The sequence below is a fragment of the Erythrolamprus reginae genome, chromosome 2 (genome assembly GCF_031021105.1).
Source record: "Erythrolamprus reginae isolate rEryReg1 chromosome 2, rEryReg1.hap1, whole genome shotgun sequence".
NCBI lineage: Eukaryota > Metazoa > Chordata > Lepidosauria > Squamata > Dipsadidae > Erythrolamprus > Erythrolamprus reginae.
This window is the reverse complement of record NC_091951.1, coordinates 321598024-321611212: the sequence shown is the minus strand read 5'-3', so window position 1 is coordinate 321611212 and position 13189 is coordinate 321598024. Positions and strand designations below refer to the sequence as shown.

General features: G+C 40.7%; 1 protein-coding gene across 3 annotated transcripts in view; it reads right to left on the bottom strand.

Annotated features, from left to right (window-relative positions):
* The window catches only part of ELOVL7 (ELOVL fatty acid elongase 7), a 51405-nt gene that overhangs the window by 15654 nt on the left and 22562 nt on the right, over positions 1-13189 (bottom strand). For all 3 annotated transcript variants that reach the window (XM_070736363.1, XM_070736365.1, XM_070736366.1), the window contains exons 2-4: positions 5503-5631; positions 3516-3706; positions 460-540 (exon numbers count right to left, since the gene is read on the bottom strand). In XM_070736363.1, coding sequence (XP_070592464.1) covers positions 460-540; positions 3516-3706; positions 5503-5566 — 336 coding nt within the window. In that variant the 5' untranslated portion in view covers positions 5567-5631. The remainder of the gene's footprint in view (positions 1-459; positions 541-3515; positions 3707-5502; positions 5632-13189) is intronic.

Sequence of the window (13189 nt, the reverse complement as noted above, 5' to 3'; positions counted from 1 at the left end):
ATAAAGCCCTTCATGGCACCGGACTAAACTATCTCAGGGACCGCCTTTTGCTGCACAAATCCCAGTGACCAGTTAGGTCCCACAGAGTGGGTCTTCTCCGGGTCCCGTCAACTAAACAATGTCGCTTGGCGGGACCCAGGGGAAGAGCCTTCTCTGTGGCGGCCCCGACCCTCTGGAACCAACTCCCCCCAGAGATTAGAATTGCTCCCACCCACCTTGCCTTTCGTAAGCTTCTTAAAACCCACCTCTGCCGCCAGGCATGGGGGAATTGAGATACTCTTTCCCCCTAGGCTTTTACAATTTTATGTATGGTATGTCTGTATGTATGTTGGTTTTACAATAGGGGTTTTTAACTGTTTACATTGGATTGTCATATGCTGTTTACTACTGTTGTTAGCCGCCCCGAGTCTACGGAGAGGGGCGGCATACAAATCCAATAAAATAAAATAAAATACTCACCCTGAGAGCCATAGGTGACCTGGAATAGTCAATCACATCACAGCGGAATGTGTAGCCTGTAGCCCAGCCAGACATGAGGAACTTTGGAGGAGAAGAAAAGAATTTAATATGATATATTAAATTAAAGAATTTAATATGATATATTTTTACAAATCATTGGATTGCATACATAATTACAGTAAGAAGGAACTATGCCAGTGATGGCAAACCTATGCCATGGGGGTCAGAGGTGGCACGCGGAACCATATCTGCTGGCACATGAGCTGTTGCCCTAGTTCAGCTCCAACATGCATGTGTGTGCTGGCCAACTGATTTCTGGCTTGCACAGAGGCTCTGGGAAGGTGTTTTTGGCTTCCAGAGAAGCTCCGGGTGGATGCATGAGGGCATATTTACCCACCCCGGGCTCCAGGGAAGCCTTTGGAGCCTAGGGAGGGTGAAACATGAGCCCCCTGGGGAAACAGGTCATTTTCAGCCTCCAGAGCGCCTCTGGGGGGCAGGGGAAGCTGTTTTCACCCTCCCCAGGCATTGATTTATGAGTGTGGGCACTCACGCAGGTGCGATAGCACATCTCCACGCTCTTTCGGCACCCAAGGAAAAAAAAGATCCGCCATCATTGAACTACGCCATGCACAGCACTGATTAATACTATACAAGCTCCAAGGTAGTGCTTTGTATGTATAGACGAACTTTTTTTGAAACGGAATAAACTATAAATGGTTAGCTTCATATAACCCATTAAAGTACAAACAAACATTATTGTAATTTAGTGTGACATGTGCACTCAGCCTGAATTGCATGCATAAAAGGTGGCTGATTTTCTTCGTATGTGTAAAATGTAATTCTCAAATGGATGAGAAGCAAAATGTCTTCAAGGCAAAAGAAAATCCAGATGCCTCTTGAAAAAGCACCTTTGGAACTACCAGAGGACACGTATGTACCGTATTTTTCGCACCTGCTGATAAGACGCACTTAGATTTTAGAGGAGGAAAATAGAAAAAAAATAGAAAGAAAGAAAGAAAGAAAGAAAGAAAGGGGGAAGGGACAGAACAGAGGAAGGAAGCAAGGAAACTTATGAAAGGGGAGAGTAAGAGAGGAAGGACTGAAGGAAGGGAGGGAGGGAAGAAGGTAGGAAGGAGAAAGAAAAGAAGAAATAGAGGAAGGGAAGGTAAAAGAGAGAAAGAAAAAGAGCAAGAAAGAAAGAAAAAAGAGAGAAAGAAAGAGAATGAAAGAGAAATAAAAATAGAGAGGGGGAATGAAAGAAATGGAAGGAGGGAAGGTAAAAGAGAGAAAGAAAAAGAGCAAGAAAGAAAGAAAAAGAGAAAAAGAGAATGAAAGAGAAATAAAAATAGAGAGGGGGAATGAAAGAAATGGAAGGAGAGAAAGCAAGAGAAAGAAAGAAAGAAAGAGAAAGAAAGAAAAAAGAATGAAAGAGCAAGAGAGAAAGAGAGAAAGCAGAAATGAGAAGCTGAGAGCTGGCAGGCCAGGAGCCTCGCATGTGCTGTTGGAAGGGGGCTTGGTGGTCCTGGGAGATAGTGAACATTGTTCCTTCTTCCCTCCCAGCACAGAGGGGTGGCTTCCTCCCCGGTTCCCCGCTACACCTCCCCAGTGCAAAGCGCAGGACTGCCGCCTCCCCCTCGCCCCAGGATCTCGCGCTTGCAGCTTCGGGCAGGGGGCTTGCGGGGAGGCGGCAAACGGTTGCTTGGAAGCAGAACCTCGGAGCAACTCAACCGCCTTGCTTCCACCGGAGAAACACCAAAGCGAGAGCTGGCAAGCGGGGGGGGACGGGGACTGCCTTCCATGGGAGTTCGGGGGGGGGTTGGGGCGCACAGGGGCCGGCAGGCAGGCAGGCAGGGAGGGAGGCGCCAGCATCGGACGGGTCGGACGGAGGTGTCGGACGGGCAGCTCCGACCGGCTGCGAGCGACTGGCTGGGTTTTGGGTCTTCGAGACCTCCCCGCCTCCTGAAGCGATTCCCGTAGCCTTCCCAAAGGCTCGGAGCCGCCAACGCTCCTCCGGTGCCGCTCCGCCTCCTAAACCTGCGCGGTGGAGGCGTCCCCCGGCCCAGCACTTCTGGAGGCCGAAAGGCGCGGCTCTCTTCGGGGTTGGGAAGAGGAGAGGCGGCGACAGAGGCAGGACACTTTTGGTGAGTATATCGCCGCCCCCCCTCTGCTCCAGCGCCTCCCCCCCCTGCCTGCATCTTCGCTCCATAAGACGCCGCTGATTTTTCATCCTACTTTGGGAGGGAAAAAACTGCGTCTTATGGAGCGAAAAATACGGTACTTTGAATCAAGGATAATTTCATTTTTAAGTTATGTCCCATAATATTTTCCCCCAGGGTTGGCCTCGAATATCAAAGACATCGGCTTATAGACTTTTGCCTCTTCTAATGCTTCTTTGTATGCTTCCAATAAGATGTGCTATATTGTTTATAATGTATTTCTGTAGATCTCAACTGGGATTCCATCTGGACCAGGGGTTTTATTATTACTGTATTTTGTTTCTTCAGTGTTGTTTCTAGTTCCGTTATGGTAATTGGTCTATTCAACATCTCTCTCTCTCTCTCTCTCTCTCTCTCTTCTTCTGTAATTGAGTTTGAGGAGTCTGACATTTATTTTATTATTTTGTCCTCTTCCATGTTATCTTGTTGATAAAGTTTTGTAAAATAGTTCTGGGTTATTTCCTTTTTTTTCTCTTTATTGTAATGTATATTTCCTTCCGTATTTAATAATTGATATATTAACTTTTTTCTCTTTTTCTTTTTTAAATTTATATGCTAAGCAGCAACCTGGTTTGTTGTTCAAAATATTTCTGTTTTGCCATTCTAATTTCTGTCTGAATTGTTAAATTTAATCTGTGTCTAATAATCTCTCTTCTTTCTTTTATTTGTTTGTTTTCTGGCTCTTTTTTGTAGTTTAATCTCAATTTCTTTTAAGTTCCTGATTTCAAAAGTATTTATGTACACCCAAGTTACATTTCGCTTCACATCACAAAATCATTAATATTTCAGGAGAATCCTTTGTTCATCTCTATTAGAACAAATTAACAATCTTCTACTTACCTCATATGTCATATATAATGAAAGAGCCACTATGCCAAAGTTATAAAAAAACATTATTGGCCTCAAATCAAAAGGCTTTCTGTTCTCCATGAACTTTGGTCCAAGATTAATGACAAAATATATATAAGATGCAATGATAAACGTTTGTGGGAATGGTGAAGACATGAGTAGGTAGCCATCAACTCGTGGATCTGGAAAAGAGATATTAAAAAATATTTTAATATTTGTAGATTTTGCATTAAATAACATATTCTTTAACCTAAATTATTGCTAGCTAATCTGGCTATTTACCTGTTCAAAAGCACAGGTTTTTTTATCTTAAGTTTCTTGTTTGCTTTATATAAAAACTTGACACATATATTACCCAAAGGCTTTTCATTTAGCCAAAGCTAAAATCATAACTGATAACAATATTAAAATATTTATGTGAATGTACAAATTATCTATGTTCATGAGAGTTATAACTAGAACAAACAGTGGTTAATATTTGTCCTTCCTCATAAATGTTATTCTTTTAATTTAGCAATATTTGCTACCTCATATAGATAATTAAGATCTAGGACCAGTTCACTCAAACCGGTAGCAAACTGCTGGTGATGTCATTATGATGTCACAGAACCGGATCGGTCAGTGCTAATCCCTGGAGGCCGACATCTCTTTTTAAAAAAATTGGGGGGGGGGGTTTCCCCTTCTGCGCATTGCAGAAGCCCTGGGAATGCATCACCATCTTGTTTTCAGCTTTTTAAAAATATATATATAATTTTTGCCACTGCACATGCACGTACCCATAAGGCCCAGCCATGCAGCCCGGGAGGAAGGACATTTCACTACCTAACTAGATAACATCAGCACATTAAGAACTCCACGGTTCAACTCTAAGCAATAAGTATTTGCTTTTCAAAAACATGGAAGGAAATACTGAATCTTACCACTATGTTAAATTGTAGGCTGCCCAATAAAGAAATATTTTAAGAAAATATTAACTTAGACAGATTATAGGACCCTGATGGCAAACTATGGCATTTATGCCGCAGGAAGCACATGGAGCCATATCGGAGGGCATTCAAGGCATTGTTCTATATCAGCCCCAGCGCACATGTGCATGCTAGCCAGCTGATTTTCAGCCTTGGGGAAGGCCATTTCACCCTCTGGAGGCTTCATGGGAGCTTCCTGAAGCCCCAGAATATGAAAAACAGCCCAATGGACCAACCAGACATTACATTAATCCTTCTTACATTTTCAGCTTAATCCACTAGCACAACTCTTAACTAGAATCTTTTAAAAATGTATCATTTCCATCTCCCTCTTCTCAAAAACAGTTAAAATATATGCTGAAGTAGCATCTTTAAAACATTACACTATATGCAAATAGACTATACTAACGTGTTTCCCTGAAAATAAGACAGCGTCTTATATTAATTTTTGCTCCCAAAAAATGTGCTACGTCTTATTTTCAGGGGATGTCTTATTTCTTTTTCAATGAATTGTATCCTGCATCCTGCTACAGCAAAAATGCATCCAAACACGCAGCTGCATGTTGGATGCATGTTGGATGTGTTTTAAATCTGATAGATGCAGTGTTTTGGGATGCAATTTATGGACCGCAGTGTTATATATGTTCTGTTCGGGAATGCTGCAAAACGTACCGTCTCCTATGTCTTCCTTTCGGGGGATGCCTTATATTAGGCCATTCTACAAAACCTCTCCTATGTCTTATTATTTATTTATTACTTAGATTTGTATGCCGCCCCTCTCCAAAGACTCTTGTCTTACCTTCGGGGGTGACTTATTTTTGGGGAAACAGGGTAAGAATGAAGACATTTGTGAAGAACCATGTTTAATAATTCTCAGTCTTCCTGGTTTCATAAAAATATCCTGAAATATTATTTATGCATAAGTTTGTCATGAGCAAGTGTTTTTATATATGCTTAAATTGTAATGAGACACATTATACAATTAAGGGGACGTTATCAAGAATAGGACATACCAGCATTTTTAATCCATTCGTCATAAACGAGTACAGCCTTCGAAGTGAAATTGTTAAATGCCATTTTCACAGAAGTACGTAGGATTCAGGATTCTTCCTGAAGACAAATAGGATAGTATGTTATGAAATCTGTAAGAAAAAAAGGAGTGGTAATGTTAGAAAACCCAGTAGATGATTGTTGTGAATTTACAATATTTGCATAATACTGTTTTCTGCTTTAAGCAGTTCATTCCCAATGTAAGTAATATAGTCACATGGTCTGTCCTTCTGCACTTTGAAATACAACTACAGTAATACCTCGTCTTACGAACCTAATTGGTTCCCGGGGGAGGTTCGTAAGACGAAAAGTTCATAAAATGAAACATTGTTTCCCATAGGAAACAATGTAAACTCAATTAATCTGTGCAATGAAAAAAAAACCTGCAAAAAATGCCGCCGCCCGGCTGTCACCTTTTGAAACAGCCGGGAGGCTTCTCGGAGGCCTCCCGAACGACGAACTTTTGCTGAACTTCCGGGTTCGGGGTTCGGGAGGCCTCCGAGAAGTTCCCCGGCTGTTTTAAAAGGTGACAGCTGGGCAGCGGGGCTTCTCAGCGGCCTCCTGAACCCCGAACCCGGAAGTTCGGCAAAAGTTCGGGTTCGGGAGGCCGCTGAGAAGCCCCGCTGCACAGCTGTCACCTTTTAAAACAGCCGGGGGGCTTCCCAGCGTCCTCCTGAACCCGAACGCCAAACCCGAACTTCCGGGTTCGGCATTCGGGAGGCCGCCAAGAAGCCCCCCGGCTGTTTTAAAAGACGACAGCTGGGCGGCGGGGCTTCTCAGCGGCCTCCCAAACCCGAACTTTTGCCAAACTTCCGGGTTCGGGGCTATTCCTTTCTTCTATTCCTATATCTCTTCTTCTATTCTTTCATTGATATGTTCTATTACTATATCTTCTTTTCTATTCTTTCATAAATATATTTTACTATGAGTATCTCCTCTATAACCTTCATCATGTATTTTACTATGTGTTTGTTTATATATATATATATATATCTCCACTAAAACTCTCATTGTGTATTGGACAAAATAAATAAATAAAATGAAATAATATATGCACCGAAGACAAATTCCTTGTGTATCCAATCACACCTGGCTATTTTTTCTAACTAGTGTATGCAGTTCTACTCCCATTAGTGATTCTCCCCCAGCTTTGGATTCCCTGCCACATTGTATGTGGGTGTGGCTAGCAGGTTCCTATTTGTTTATATAATAACTATTATATTCTATTTTTATTCTACTGCCTTGATTGTATGCTGCCCAGAGTCAGTTTGGAGTTAGGCGATGCCTAAAATGAATAAATTTTCTCGCGCGCCCAAGATAGCTATTCCAGTTCTACTCACATTTGGAATTATTTTAATGATAAACCAGCCTGAGGTCACTAGATTCCCTCAATGCATTTTCCTGTCTCGAGGCCTTTAAAAGCCAGGCTCCTTGACACACCACCGATTCTATGCCAAGTAATCTGGTCCAAAATTCAACCTTCATTCTCCTGCATTCCAATCATTTTCAATTCACCAGTAATTTTCCACAAACATCTACTGTCTTTGTATGTCCAAGAATCAGAGGTAGGTTTCATCAAGTTCTGGAGAACCTCTAGTGGAAATTTTGAGTACTTCGGAGAACCAGTAAATACCACTAGTGATGGGCGAACCCAACAGTGTTCGGGTTCGGCAAGTTCGGACGAACTTTACGCAAAATTCGGCCGAACCCGAACCCGAACGGGGAATCCCACCAAGAGATTCCGGGGGCAGAGCTTTGACGTCACATATACTGCCAGGTTGCTAAGGATGCCAAGGTGATCACTTCCTGGATTCCATGGAATGGGAAGCAAATGATTCTTTACAGAATAGCATTATTTTCTGCAGGCAGGTATGTTATTATTAATAAAATATATACAACACTTCAGAATGCGTAAAGAATTTTGCTCAACTCTGAAACTTGTTGCTCAAGTCAGAAAGTTTTGCTTTGCTTAAGAATCATGTGGGATTTTAAGAATTACATAAGCAGTTCTCCTTGTTTAAGTTGCACCATACCAGTGATGAAATCCATTTTTTTTTTACTACCAGTTCTGTGGGCATGGCTTGGGGGGCATGGCAGGGGAAGGATACTGCAAAATCTCTATTCCCATCTCACTCCAGAGGAGGGATATTGCAAAATCTCCATTCCCACCCCACTCTGGCACCAGCCAGAGGTGGCATTTCCCAGTTCTCCAAACTACTCAAAATTACCGCTACCAGTTCTCCAGAAACTGCTGGATTTCACACCTACACCATACCCTCAGAGAGTTTGGGCTGTGCAGGGAGTGGACCAGACTATAATGCTCAAAAACAGCACTGTGATCTTTCGGGAACAACCATTTACAGTGGCAAATGATTATAAACAAGGTGCACAGAGATTTGTTTATTAGGTGAATGGGTCTTCCATTGGATTCTTACTAGAAACATATTTTCATAAGCTGTAATATTCTGATTGACTTTTTAACCACTTATGGCAAGGGGTCAAACTCAAGGCTCAGGGGCCAAATCCAGCCCCTAGGGTGCTTAAATCTCACTCTTGGGGCTGCACTGGAAACAGTGAAGGACTTGTCCAGGATGGCTTTGCCTGTGAAAACAGCCCACCAAGCTTCATTTTATGCTGCAACGGCCTCCTACAACTCTCTGCCAGTGAAAACAGAGTTTCCATTTTTGCTGGCAAAGGGTTGCAGGAGGCCATCACAGTTGAAAATGAACCTTGGGGGGTCATTTTCTCTGGCAGAACACTCAGGCTACCTCAAGCATCTCCAACACAAGTTGACGTCGAGCTGGCCGTGACCCCTGGTCACACCCCTCTGAGGTCAACACAACCCTGTTGCAGCCCTCAATGAAATTGAGTTTGACATCCCTGAGTTATGGGGTTGTTATTCCCACATCTAAAACATAAGACTGTATACATAGCTGCAAGATTGCAATAATGCAGTGTTATGCACGCATTAAAGCACAATTTTAGAGTAACTTTTAAAAAAATCATACAATCAGAAATGTTTTTTAGAAAATAATTTTCAAGAAAGTTACAGTAGGTACTTAACTTCTCCTTATCTGCCCCTCCCCAAATTTAATTCTCTCAACAATTTGAGATAATTTAGTTGAAGAAGTAATAAAAATGGGTGTCAACAGGTGCGATGGAACTTTTCATTATGTTGAAATAGAAAAGCCCAACATTTAAACAATTCTTCACAAGAAACTAATCCAGGTATTAATCTAAACTCTGTATTGTCTCCAAATCTCCAAATTATAGGCTTACTTCAAAAAATTCCATAAAAATGCTGAGACAGCAGCAGGTGCTTCCTTATCTTTTTCATAAACAAATAAAAGCATATATTCTGGTTAAAAGGTATTTTTTCATAAAGGACACAGAAAATGAAACCCTTTGCAGAAAATATTATACTTTCGTTTAATAACTAAAGTGACAAAGAAACACAAGTTATTAAAATAGCCTCATGCTCCTTCTGTGGAAAACATAAAATAGCTCACATGACAGGTAACATCTAACACTGCTATGGAAAAATTCATCTTCTAAATTGTTTCCTATGTTTGTTCATGTCTAACAAAACCTCACTAGCAAGTTTCAGAATGGAACATTCCTTTAAAAAATACTTCAGATGTTTAACACCAAACCCAAGAGAATAAGACTACAATATGTAGTGTTTCTATTTATCCTTGATCATTGTGTAAGCAAATGTAAGAAATTTATTGAGCAATAGAATTCTGGAGTTAAACCCCTGAACTGATTTATATGGCTGGTTAGGAAGGGATAAGGGTAATACCCAAGTTTCACATTCTTACCCAGACATTTGATTCTTTTGCAGGATGTGTTGCTACTGATTTGCTGATGATATTATTGTATAGGTTTCACCTTGAATTTTTGTATTTCCATGCTGAGGTGTTCAGAATGTTTTAAGCTTGAAAAGTTTCAAGTTTTGAAACATTCTGTTTGAAATTCAAAACAGCTATTTCAGTGTTACTGGAAATGTAATCACTCTAGAATGGGGGTCTCAAACTCAATTTACCCGGGGGCGTCTGGAGGTAGAGTCTGAGTGAGGCTGGGCTGCATCAGGTTTCCCACAAGAAAAGCTCTTACAAAAACATTTCAATGTTATCAAATGTCTTTATTTTTCATCTTATTTTGTGTTAAAACATAAAAATAAATTAACAAATTCATAAGAAAAAAATAAATAAATCAGTAATAAATAAATGAAAATGAAAACGAAAATGTTCGGAAACTTCAGATCGTGCAGAATGCAGCTGCGAGAGCAATCATGGGCTTTCCCAAATATGCCCATGTTACACCAACACTCCGCAGTCTGCATTGGTTGCCGATCAGTTTCCGATCACAATTCAAAGTGTTGGTTATGACCTATAAAGCCCTTCATGGCACCGGACCAGATTACCTGAGGGACCGCCTTCTGCTGCACGAATCCCAGCGACCAGTCAGGCCCCACAGAGTGGGTCTTCTCCGGGTCCCGTCAACCAAACAATGTCACTTGGTGGGACCCAAAGGAAGAGCCTTCTCTGTGGCAGCCCCGGCCCTCTGGAACCAACTCCCCCCAGAGATTAGAATTGCCCCCACCCTCCTTGCCTTTCGAAAGTTGCTTAAAACCCACCTCTGCCGCCAGGCATGGGGGGACTGAGATATACTTTCCCCCTAGGCCTTTACAATTCTATGCATGGTATGTATGTATATATGTTTTGTTTTTTATATTAATGGGCTTTTAATTATTTCTAACATCAGACTACTATTGTACACTGCTTTATTGTTGCTGTTAGCCGCCCTGAGTCTCCGGAGTGGGGCGGCATACAAATCCAATAAGTAAGTAAGTAAGTAAGTAAGTAAGTAAGTAAGTAAGTAAGTAAGTAAGTAAGTAAGTAAATAAAATGAAAATGGTAATAATAATACAGCAGATATAGAAGACTGAAGAAACCACATATAGTTGCTGACTAGAGAAATGTAATTATTATTATTCAGATTTAAATGTCTCTATTAACAGTTCTTTAACATTTAACTTTCTGAAGATGAATGGAACATTGAACACAAACTGGGACTGAGTACACACTGAAACATTTTCCTTTCTCCCACAGTTGATCATAAATGTCACTTCACATGTCAGAAATGCGCTCTGCTATGGTGTTGGCAGAAAGGCTGAAGTTGCTAAACTGACCTTTCTTTTCTGGACAGACAATACTTGCAGCCTGTAATATGCACTTTTTTAGAAATTCACCTTCTTTGAATGGCTTTCCTGCTTTAGCAATCATCTCACTAACCATGTAGCTAGCTTCGACTGCTACATCATTCTCTTTGGCTGCTTTCTTAAAGAAATCTTGTTGCCTCAGTAGATATGTTTTAAGATTAGCAACCCGGTTTGCTCTCTCACCTCCCTGATATTTTGCATACTTCTCAGCATGTCTAATTGTGTAATGATGTTTCAAATTGTATTCTTTGTGCACCGCAAATTTCTCTGTGCAAATAAGACATGTCAGGATGCCCCTGTGCTCAACAAAGAAATATTGCATTTCCCACTATTCCTAAAATTGTCTGTGCTCATCACCAACCTTTCTCTTCACTGCAGGCTTTGAAAAAGACATGTTTGGGGCTGTGTAATATAATTCCACTTGGTGTCACTGTTTTGGTGTTTAGCGGCTAAACTTTAGCTGATATGTCTTTTCTGCTTTTTTTTTTCTGTCCCACTGAGTAGCAATTTCTGTGGCCGCCTCCACTTCTGAGCCTGGGGTAATGGCGCAAGTTCGCAATAAGCCCGGCTGATGTCCCGCCTCCAAGAGCAATATACCCCACCGTGATTGGTAGGTTCATTCAGCTCCATGCACAACACTGAAAAGTGCCATTCGTATCAAACCTGGGCCGCACTAACATTAAACTTTGATATTGAGGTGGGGGCTGCAAACTATTGTCCCAAGGGCTGCAGTTGGCCGGCGGGCTGCGAGCTTGAGACCCCTGCTCTAGAAGGATTCTTAACTTAAAGCATATCTGGAGTTGTTGGAATAGCATTAGCCCATATCCATTAGAGCTGGAACAACTCCTTCTGAAATTGGAACAATTGTTTAAGCTCAAATTGTTTTATTCTTTCACCTTAATTTTGTCAGATGCGGCAATGAAAATTAAAGATAAGGAAGACTCTGAATATTACAATATATGGAGGAAATTTCTTGATTGGATAAAAAATGAATATGTATAGAAGATAAGCAACATTGATTAAATTCCAGAAAAATAGACAATTCAAGGTGGTAGACTTAGGGGACTAAAATAGGTAGCTGAGGAGGCAGCATTAAGATAGCAGTGAATATACCTAAGGAAATATAAGATATATGTATAAATATGGATACTGAAAAAATATGTCTAAGAATTGCACCGATAACTAATGTAGTTACGAATATGAGTTACCTGTCTATTAACCACAAAGATGGGTTTATGATTATATTCACTCAACAGGGAGGGAGAAGAGGAAGTAGAAAAGGAAGGGAAGATGGGGAGAGAAGTAGGAAAGTGGGAGAGAAAGAGATAGAGGGAAGAGGGGGAGATAGAGGGAGGAGAGTAATATGATATAACAGGGAAAAACAGATGGGAAATAGAAGCATAAAATGTGCAGATCGGGACATTGATTTATGGTTTATTGAATAGAAATGTATAACTATATATGTTTTGTTATGAATTATGGTATATGTATGCATGCATATGTGGAGAAAAATAAAAAATAAAAATAAATATTTTTTGACAAATGCCTTGCTTTGTACACAGACACAAAAACACAATTAAGACCAGGAGTTAACAACAAGAATTCATGTTTTTTTACAAAATTATAATTGCTTTTTACCAAGAACAGTACAGGTAGTCCTTCAATTATATCAATACAGTAGTACCTCTAGATACGAGCTATTCCACATGCTAGTATTCCAAGTTACGAGCCGCGACGCGAGCGAAATTTCTGTTCGACACCCGAGCTCAAATTTGGGATATGAGCCAAGCTTCCGCACAAGAATCTCCTTGCTTCCAGTTATCTCGGCGCGAAAAACAAAGTCTAAAAGCATTCGTTCGAGATGCGAGTTGATCGACTTACGAGCTCAGGTCTGGAACGAATTAAACTCGTATGTCAAGGTACCACTGTATTAGATTTGTTATTTTAGACTTTTAATATTAGATTTATTATTGTATATTGTTTTATTACTGCTGTGAGCTGCCCAGAGTCTGCGGAGAGGGCGGCATACCAATCTAATTAATAATAATAATAATAATAATAATAATAATAATTATTATTATTATTATTATTATTATTATTATTATTATTATTATTACTATTACTACTACTACTACTACTACAACTGAGCCCAAAATTTCTATTGATAAGTGAGACATTTGTTAAGTGAGTTTTGCCCCATTTTGTGACCTTTGTTGCCACATTTGTTAGCTGAATCACTGTAGCTGCTAAGTTAGTAACATGGCTATTAAGTGAATCTGGCTTCCATGTTGCCTTTGCTAGTCAGAAAGTCACAAAAGGTGATCGCATGACCCCGGGACAGTTGAACTTAGGCCTCTCACATCTCGGCCCATTTCTTCTGCAGCCAGCAAGGCTTTCTTGAAGGCCTCTGCAGCCGATAACAAAGC